The following is a 10600-nucleotide window of genomic DNA, read 5'->3' as shown; positions in this document are numbered from 1 at the left end:
ATGGCTGCGAAGATTGTGCCTGTGTGTTTCCTTCAGCTTACAATTTTTTATGAAGCGCAACACAAGCGCAAATATACGTGTTGCTTTGTGAAGGTTGGAATATTTTTCAAAGAACTTAAGAGCGTGAGACTTCTCAACGGGGTTCGGTATGAAAGTGGTGTATTCAGTGATGCTCTCTCTCTTCACTGGGATGTTCAGTGTTGTCAGACCACATTCCGGGAAAACTATTATGTCAGCATTCTCTTTGGCAGCTCTTTCGATGATCGTTACAAAATGGTTGGCATTCCTGAGAAACAAATCTTTCGGTTTTTTGAAGCCGCCCCATTCTAAAGGCGCATATTCAACTACAGCTGCCACATATTTATCTCGCCCGCTGTTCAAATAGCCGCTTACTATAATTGATGTAGCAAATAGTGTGCAAGCCACTAGGAACAAAAGAAATAATCTTTGGAAGCTGCGTACTATTGATATCATTTTTTTCATTGAAGAGTTTCGGTTTTCACCTAAAACCACATTCTGAGTTTTGAATGGTAACGCTACTTCATAACGACCTGAAGGCCACCGAGTTGTAGTTTCTGTGTATAGGTTTTCACAATACACATGAGACAGGTCTTCCTCAGCTTTGATAGATATCTCTTCGGTTTCCCAAGACTTTTGAAGCAACTGATTAACTGGTTCTACATAGGTTAGAAGGCTGGTAGCTAAATCTGATTGTGATGTGAGTTCATTAGAATTTATTTTTCCAATGATAACATGGCCAAAAACCGTGCTCAAGGCTCCTGGAGAATTTTGATAAAACTTTGTGACTTCGTGATCTTGAGCACATAGAGTATGAAGAAATGAGCCAGCTCCTATGAGCAGATCAATTTTACCTGACACATAGAATTTTTCATCAGCCAATTTCAGACTTGAAAAATGCTTAAAATCTTCAGCGTTCAATGGAACAGAGGGTTGATTACATGTTATGACTGATAGCACTGTAGCTTTAGTATTCAACTTGAAATTCGGCTGAATCTGTGAAGAGATAGTTAAGTTAACCTCGCCCATTGTACTTGTTGTTTTAGTACCGATGCCAATGAGTTTTTGAGATGAATAAGTAGATTTCAAATTCAATTTATTTGCTAGCTCCTTTGTAACAGCGGTTATTTGTGAAGCTGAGTCTAGAATAGCTCGCGCATATGTGGCTTATTGAAAGAGTCGAAAACAACAACATTAGCGGTGCCAAGTAGACATAGAGATGATTCTGAAATGGATAGACTTGAAGTGTTACACACAAAGGTGGCAGGGGTCTTTTCCTTCTGAGCATGCAATAATGTATGGTGGTTACTAGAATTGCATAGTTTACAAGTTTTTTGTGACTTGCACTGAACGCGATTATGAGTTCCAAAACATTGAAAACATAGATTTTTTGTTTGAGGAAATCATACTTTTGATCGACAGACGAATTGACAAATTGCTGGCATGAATAAATACTATGATCCTCTGATCCACACACAATACACTGAAGCGGTTTTAACTTGACAATTTGATTAGGTTTGACAGTTGAAGAATTATCACTTGCAACTAGTGAAAATCTCTTATCAGATTTATTTTCATTTGAGCGAGTAGACTTAGATTCAATATTTCTTGCGGATTGAAGTGTAGTTGAAGGGTTCACTAACTCATACATACGAGTTTTAGACACTAAAAAGTTCATTAGGTCTTCATATTTAGGAATGACATCAGCTATCTTACTTTCAAACTCAAGTCGAGTTCGTTTATCCAAATGGTTTAAACACAGCGATAACAGAATAAAGTCACTCAAATCGGGAATCTGCTGTGTTTTGAGAGCAGAAATACAAACAGAATGAGTGTCAACAAATGTTCTTAATGACAAATAATCGGGCTTATCTATTTGCTTAAACTCTAGTAACTGATCGATGTAATACGAACATAATCTTCTTGGATTCGAGTATCTGTCACACAACTGAGTGTAGGCGATAAGATAATTTTCATTTGATAGAGACAAATGAGCTATCATTTGAGCGGCTGAGCCTGACACATTGGATTTCAGATAATGAAATTTTTCTATATCTGAAAGTGATCTATTCGTATGAATAATCGCATTGAACATGTTCAAGAACTCGATCCATTGTTCAATATCACCATTAAAATTAAGCAGCTTTATTTGTGGTAAATTGATGTTAGAACTAGGATTGGTCTGCTGTACAGTTTCAATTGTTGGCTGTTTACAAAATGAAGTGTACCTTCCATAGAGTTCAAGAAACTTCTCGCCCATAACATCATAATTCTCATCAACTGAATCAGTTAATAAAGCAAGTTCTGTGATGTTGTCTTGAATTGATTCGAATGTTAGAAAATCATTTCTTAAATCTAGAATCATACGCTCAGAGGGATTGTTTGATAAGGATTTGATTGCTGACTCTATTTTGATAATAATTCTGTTTCTTTTTATTGTTGAAAGCTTCAACTCCATAGTGGGATCCTTAGCTTTGACTGTAACATTGATATTAGTTTCCTGGGTGGTTGCATTTTGAGTTGTATCGTGTAAAATACGCGATTCAGTAAGCGAGGTATCTCCATGGTCTGACATTGTGAGTTGAGGTTAAGATTTCAAAGTTCATGTCAGAACTAACAAGAACAAGTAACTGAGTAACTGTCTAGCTGATAATACAGATACAGTGCACTCAAACCTACTGAATCTAATTTCTGTTAATGAGAGGAAGTGATACTGAAACGGTTGCGAAGTGCGTTGCAAACGAGAACGATACACAATGTGCAAGGAATGGAATAAGGAAGGTTGATACAGGCTTTGTTGTGGTCGTCTGCTTGGCTCCGTTGCGTGAGTAGCTCTCTCTCCTTCCTGCACTTGACGTTGATTGATTCACGGGATCGATCACGTGACACTGATTAAACCGAATTTTGCCGATCATTAACGAAGTTCGATAATTGATCGATTTTGAAATGGAAACAAAATCCAAAATGTCCGACTATGGCTTGGGTTGAAACTTTGAAATTCAATAACTTTTGAAATTCAAATTCATTCAAAGACAGAAAAACCCAAGACAAGATCAAAAATTTGGAAAAGTATCTTGTTGACTGTCATGGCTGGGATATGGGATATCGGCGAGCGATCTTGGATCAATGTCCAATGTTCTAGTAGAAAGTTTTGGCTATAGCATTTCTTACTACATTGGTCATACACAATAAGTAATATCTCATGTTATAGGTTTCACTTGACGAATATGAATAATCAGTAACATCCTTGCAGTGAATTACTCTTGTATTGATGATTTTATTTTCATCTGATATATATTAATTTCATTATAAAGATTGGTTTTACTTTATTTGCTGTATTCTATTACCTCGCCAAAGGTTCGCCTGACTCCTTCCACAAGCTCAACCTTGCTCTCTAGGGTAATTACATCTCGATATTTCACTGTGTAATTGATTCCATTATTACAAGGTATATTTTATTAGTTTAATCATGTCTAGTAATGTTTTATATTACCTCGCCAAAGGTTCACCTGGCTCCTTCTTCCACAAGCTCAAGCTTACTCTCCAGGGGAATTACACCTCGATATTTCACTGTGTATTGATTCCATTATTACAAGGTATATTTTATTAGTTTAATCATCTAGTAATGTTTTAAGGAATTAATAGTAATATATACATGATTGAACGCAACATCTAGTGATAATGAAGTATCTATGTACCTATTCATCGGGTGGAGAAACCAAACCTCACCACTGCTCAAAGAAGGGCGGCCATTCAGGCAAAACTTCTTGGGAGAGGCGAGGGCGAGGCCCTGCAAAGTTTCGGTGGGGCAAAAAAAAATTATCCCAAGAGACCAGAGATGGGTGAAATTCCAGGCAAAAATGTGTGTCAAGAGGCTGAGTCAAGAGTGCCCAGGCCCAGAGCCAATTTGGCGACCCCTTCCTAAGCGGAAGGAACTACAAAGAAGGCCAGGAGTGGAACTCACGTAGGTCACGAGGGTTAATCAGTCTGAAGAGACTGCCAAGCATATCACAATGGATGCAAGAGACTAGGGGCAAGGAAAAGGGCTCTGTTTGGCTGCAAGCAATCAGGTGATGAATGGGATGTTAGAATAGGTAGAAACTCCTGGATCTTGTAAAGGACACCGGTATTAGTTTGCCTAACTTACTTGGGACACACAATAAGCTCCGGTTGACGTGTGGGGTACTTTGAGCCTTTGGAACCATGAAACCCTCCCTTCAAACATAACACAACATGACATAATTCAAATAATATGTTTTGTTATATTATAACATGATACGGTTGTCAGAAAAGGAAATATTGAATTCAACAAAAGGTTGGTGATTAAATTGAGCTCTACCAGCTTGAAAAGTTCCAAGTCTTGTTTTGCATCAAAAATAATTGAAAACAAATGTTCAACAAGACTATCTAGTGATAATGGTGTCTCTATTTAGCTGTACCAGTTTGTCGAATGACGAGTCTGTCTGTGCAATGCACACGGCCGTCTGAACTCCTGACCTCGCTCGTTGACCCACTTATTAGTGACCCACTTGGATCCGAGGAGGACAGGGCAGGCGGCATGCATAGTTGCCAAGTCTCCCTCTCCACTCAGGTGCATGTTGTACCAGACTAGCACTGTTCCCTTCTTCGGCTGAACGGTCACATTTAGGTATGGGAACACTGTGGCCCCACCCTGTGCCACGTCACTCATATACGACAACACCGTAGCTACTCTATTGCCATCGGTTATGTTCCCCGTGTAAGTCACTAAATCCCTACATGGTCCTGAGGCAAAGTCCCAATGTAGCTCGTAGTAGCCTCCTATGCCGTAGTTGACAACTGATAGTTCTGGTGAGTAAGCCATGGTGAGTGAGGTCATCATCTCGATACGCCGTTTCAGTCGCTCGATGGATGGGTGATCGGCATCACACAAAACTGCTGACTTGCTAATCCGATAGCTGGCTGTCACCTCGACGCCCGCCACAAGATCGATGACAGTAGCACGTCGTAACCTAGGCAAAGCCAATTTCTTGATGACGTCTATCTCGCCGTCGTAGATGACGTCACGATACAAAACTATCCTCGGGTCTAGATAGGCCTCTTCCTCTTTCAACGGCGCAATCCTGAGGAAAGGTTGGTTTCTGTGGACGTACTGACATTTAAGTTGAGAGAGCACTATGGGAGAGGGAGAGAGGGCGGAGCGACACAGCTGATAGTAGAGCTCTGTATCATCATCTAGCAGATTTTCAACAACTTGTTCTGTCCCTTTTTCGATGTCTGCCAGGTAGATCGTGCGGTTACTAAGTGCAAACAGATGATTGGGGGCAATGCTCAACAATTCATCATTGAGCTGCAATGCAGATCGCACGTGGCCCTGCTTGTAAGTGGAGTATGCCAGGCACTCTAGTATCTCCCTTCGTCTGACGTTATCCTCGTGATGATATCGTTTGAGAGCTTCAGACATCCATAGCACTGTATGGTAGTGGTCGCGATTGACGCACGATATTCTACCTATCTGGAAACAGTCGTCAGCTGTTAGGTGAGTGGTGTACTGGACACCATTGATCTGCCCCCGGGCTAGGGAGGCGGTGTCCAGCTGATAGGTGTCCTGGAGTCGCAACAGACCTGACACCGCCCCCACCAAATCCTCCTCCGACGGTAACTTCAACCGCCCCCTTCTCTCAAACCATTCCTTTTCGCCAAAATCGACCATCAACGATTCCACGTGTTTCCAGTCGATGGTGAGCCGTTTGATGAGCCGATATGCGTTGATTGGATTGTGAAGGTAGGCGCCCACATCTAAAATCGCCTCACTGTGTTCTCTGCTGTATTCAGCTGCAAGTCTTCGAGTTGTGACAGCCGACGCTCTGTTGCACCAATGTAATTGTCCAGTTCACTGAGGAGTACAGCCTCTGTTTCAACTAATGCTTCCAGATCGATCAGAGCTGTATACAGATCACCATTCACGATTCCCGTTGCACTGAGCAGTAACACACACATTCCAAAACGCAACTCCATTGCAACGATAAAATATTCCAAGTACTTGAACAAAATCTTAGAACGACTCTAGGCTTTTGCGAAATAAAATATCACACATATGTGGTACTTTATGTCACTTACATACTTGAACAAAATACTTGAACGAGAAACACTTCAACAAAGTTGAAATTTGATTCTGTTTTGATCGAAACTTGACTCAGCGACACAACTTTTCAATACAAATTTAATCAATTGTATACTATATGCTTGTTGAAGTAAAACTTAATTGGTGTTCTTCTTATAACAATGTATGGTTGATTGTAAATCGAAACAACTTGTTAATTTCAATCACAAAATTAATAATATGAACTTATAATTTGCTAAGACAACATCTGTTAAGGTAAGACAACCTCTGTTGAGGTTGAGTGGTAGAGAGGACTTAAAAGTCCTAACTCCGCCTAATAGAGAATTTTTTCATTTTCATTTTCATTTTTTTCATCTGTGGGTTGATGGGGAGATGCACATGCTGTAACGAAAGATTAAGAAATTTGATTTCAGCAACGAAAACTAATGCTACATTACTAAACGAGAGGATTAGAGTGGATCGAGGTGGCAGTGAGCCGACATGACACTTGTCTAACGTTGTAAGCATGTAAAACCTAACCTAGAAAATCCAACTGGATTCCGAAACCACGAGGTTTGTTATCCAGTAATTGAGTAGTGATTAGCAAACAAATTTTAGTAATTGATAATATTTATAGTGCATTTATTTAGTTGTATAATTTAGTAAATTGAAATTTGGCTGTAGTGTTTTAATAATTATTCCATAAGTAGTTTTTTTTGTAAATGATACAAAGTTTTAGTTGGGCCTAATCAATTTCAAAAGCTACAGGATGCCTTCAAGCCATTCTGTCAATGTTGGGTAGCCTAAAGCTAGCAAAAGAAAAAGAGACCCAACATTCACGAGCAGTGAAAAAACACATTTAATCAATCTTATTGAGAATAGAAATTTTCTTAATCGTAAAAGCAGCAAAGAGATAATTGAAACATATATAACCTCAACAAACTACTTTCAACATGACAGTGAACAGAACGCCGCCATTTTTTTCTTAACGACAAATTACAGAAGTTAAGGTGCATTTTCGTTTGTGCGTAAATTTCCGCAGTCGACGACGACTAGCATTGTTGTCATTCATATAGTTCAAATTTCAAGTGTGCTAAAACAGCTGATCAAATAACTTTTTATTATTTGTCTTTATTATTAAAGAATTAAACATTTCTAATAATATCAACATATTGCTATTTAAAAGTAATATCGGGGCACCGAGCTTTGATCGTTATTTTTATTTATTGATAAACAGAACACAATTCTCTAAAATGATCGTGTTTATATTTCACAGCTGGCTATACGTCAGCTTATGAATTTCGGGGATGCGATATTTTGATTTTCCACAGAATCACTCACTCACTTTTCACTATCCACAGACGATGAAAGTCTCAGCTGTTTCAGCCAAGGATGAATTATCCTTTTAATGTCATTCAGCAAGTTTTCCCAAGGACGATACCTAGTGCAATCGAATTTTTATATCATAAACCTACTATGTTCCGAATTTCGTGAAAATCGTTAGAGCCGTTTTCGAGATCCGTTGAACATAAATAACCAGATATAAATATAAATAAATAACCAGATATAGAAATACAGAAAATTGCTCGCTTAATATAATAGGATAAGCTCAACCTGCCCCATTAAAACATAAATGGACATAATCTTTTAGGTTATGTGGACAAATTGAGATTCTCTACCTGTCGTGGTCGACGACGGCATTTACATATTGCTGTTTAAAAGTATAAGCTCAACCAGCCCCATTAAAACATAATTGTTTTAACTACGAAAACCCAGCTTTAACTGACCAAATTTGGTCGGTTAACTCTATAACGGCTCATTAGCTCTAACGGCTTTTTTGTGAAATCCAATTTTGTCAATTAAGGGCTAACTATAGAGCTTTAGGGCTAACTATAGAGCTATAGGGCTAAGAGCTTCCTCTAACGACGCGTTTAGTTCCTGCTGAAACCGTGCTTGAAGTTCTTATAGCGTTCAAGGGCCAGGAGTCGAGAGGCCTGTCTTATCAGTAACTATAGTGAGGTCCACGTTATAATAGCAGTGAAGAAAGATAGGAGAAACATGTTGCCAAGTCTCTCTATTTCGCCACTGATTGTACACAGCTGTTACTCAATTCATCCCATTAAATTTGATCTAATAATAATTATCATTTCCTTGATAAAATAATCAATTTAATGTCAAATTAATCAAGAAAATATATTTTTTCATAATTTGCTTCCCTAATTCAGATCAGATTTTTATTTTTATACAAATCTGAAATGGCAGCTAATTTAAAAAGCTGTGATACACCAATCTGAATTTCAAAACAACAGAAATTAAGTTATTTGGTAGGTATTCTATTACAATATCTTTTAAAAATAATAGAAAAATAGAAATCCTTTTTAAAATAAGTAATTTCAATGGAAATAGGTAATTCTAAAATAACCTTTCAATATTATTTATACCGGTACGAGTAGGTCTAACCTAAACATGTTGGCTAACTGAAGCATGGATGAAGTTTAGGATGGTTAGTTATCAACTTTTAAAATGTCATTTCAGGTATTTTAATTTGTGTTTCTCATACGGTAATGTCTAAAAATTATTTCATTGTTTCAAAAATACATTTTAAATTAATTATACTACTCGTGTACCAAAGTATTTTGATAGAATGAAGAAAAAAAAATGGCGGCTGAGTTACTTTTGTACAGCACTGTCGAAAGTAAAAATAAAATATTCTGGCAAACTGACAACATTGCAAAGCTAGAGGGAGACAGCGCCATCTGTTTTGTTGTATGATAGATAAGGACAGCAACAGTATTGTCAATCGTACACTGCCATTATAACGTGGACCTCACTATAGAAGCAGCAAACTAACCTGACACAAAGCTTCGGCTTGGGCACGAACGGGTCGTTGAGGAACTTGCGCAGAATGCAAGTGCACGTATCAGCCACTTGCTGCTGTGGCAGAGATTCCATATACTCGGCCTCGCGACCTGACACCCAGCCGAGCAGCAGCGTTTCGCTCACCTTCGAAAACGAGTAGATCTTCTTGTACCACGTTTGCGACAGGTCGTCTGCAACAAAGTCACCATTCAATCACATTGAAATGAAATCTTTATTGGCAAAAAAAAAAACATTTTACAATCACTATTGCAAACCTTCGGGTTTGGCAGGACCCTCAATTGTTTGTATTGCGATTAAAATTTTTGATTTGATTGAAGAATATAAAAATACAGTTTTGTCACTTAGGGCCGGTTTCCGAGCTCGGGATTTAGCCAAGTTCTAGACTTTAAACAGCTGGAGTCAGAAAATTGGCTTTACGAAACGGGCGTAGTCGCAGTTTTTATGTAAAACAGTTTTTGTTTTAAGATAAGTGCACTCCAATAGGGCTTGTGTCTAGGTGTGCCCATCTTTATTTCGCTTTATGTTTTTATCCTCCAAAGCAAAACAAATAATGTTGAAATAAGTTTTTTTTTTTTTGAAAGTTGATTTTCATTAGTATTTTTTATTTTTATATTTTTTGCCGGTACAATGTTTTGTAATAATATTATGTTGTGCGAAATAAATTAATTTTTGAATTGAATTGAAACTGAATTATGATAATCTTCATTTTCTCATTTCTATAATTGGAAACGTTTTTCCTTGACGAAATGAAACACTCCTAAATAATTCAAAATAGCTGAAACTACACTATTTATCTTTATTTTACTTTTGTTCAATTTTCTAGTTTTCCGAAATTTAATTCAAACGTGGACTACGACTTTTCCCCGTTTCGGAAAGCCAATTTTCTGACTCCAGCTGTTAAAAGTCGAGAACTTAACTTGATAAAAATGTTAACATAACCTTATTTGGACTATTTCAATCAAAATTAAGGACGGAAACAGTTTTGGGTTTATGCTGTTGATTCTCTCCCAATCATTAATTTGATATTATGATGTTAAATGTAATAAATAAATAATAATAATGATAAATCCCGAGCTCGGAAACCGGTCCTTATAATATATCTTATTGTAAACAAAATCACAACAATTATGAAAACAATAATATATAATCAGGGGAAAAACATCGTACTATCCTCACTAGAAAAGCATGATGTTTTTTTTTCTGTTTGTCACATCTTTGAACTGTTTTCTGTGTTTTGGTGGGATAAATTGAATTGAAATTGAAAAAATCTGGTGTGGCGCACTCACACAACTTTCCTTGCCGTTATGAAAATTTATCACCTGCCGCTAGTGTTCCCGCGCATCTCAAGTCTACTATTCAAAGATCCAAGCCAGCTGGTGACAGGACAATAAGGCTGGAGACACACGAAGTTTGCTATCTCTTCATAGTGAATGATTTAATAGAATCAACAGTCGCCAACAGTTTATAATTGAAATAATAACATTTTCTCGAATTTCGAGCTTATTTTCAATTTTAGGTGAAAATGTTACTGAACATTAATTGAAGAGATTTCCATGCTCAATCTTCTCCACTTGGAATTTTTTGTTTAAATTGTATTTAAAGCCTGATAATTGGGAATCT

At 37.6% G+C, this 10600-nt stretch overlaps 1 protein-coding gene across 1 annotated transcript; it reads right to left on the bottom strand.

Moving 5' to 3' along the window:
* Positions 1–4182: 4182 nt before the first annotated feature.
* On the bottom strand, positions 4183–6315 carry LOC111058016 (prolyl 4-hydroxylase subunit alpha-2-like). Its single transcript, XM_022345511.2, is given in 2 exon segments — positions 4183–5847; positions 5850–6315. Coding segments are annotated over 2 exon segments (1566 nt in total). The 5' UTR covers positions 6016–6315; the 3' UTR covers positions 4183–4447.
* Positions 6316–10600: the final 4285 nt, after the last annotated feature.

The sequence above is a fragment of the Nilaparvata lugens genome, chromosome 11 (assembly GCF_014356525.2).
Source record: "Nilaparvata lugens isolate BPH chromosome 11, ASM1435652v1, whole genome shotgun sequence".
In the NCBI taxonomy this organism is placed as follows: domain Eukaryota; kingdom Metazoa; phylum Arthropoda; class Insecta; order Hemiptera; family Delphacidae; genus Nilaparvata; species Nilaparvata lugens.
Note: the sequence above shows the minus strand (reverse complement) of the source record. Positions and strands in the feature narration are given on the sequence as shown.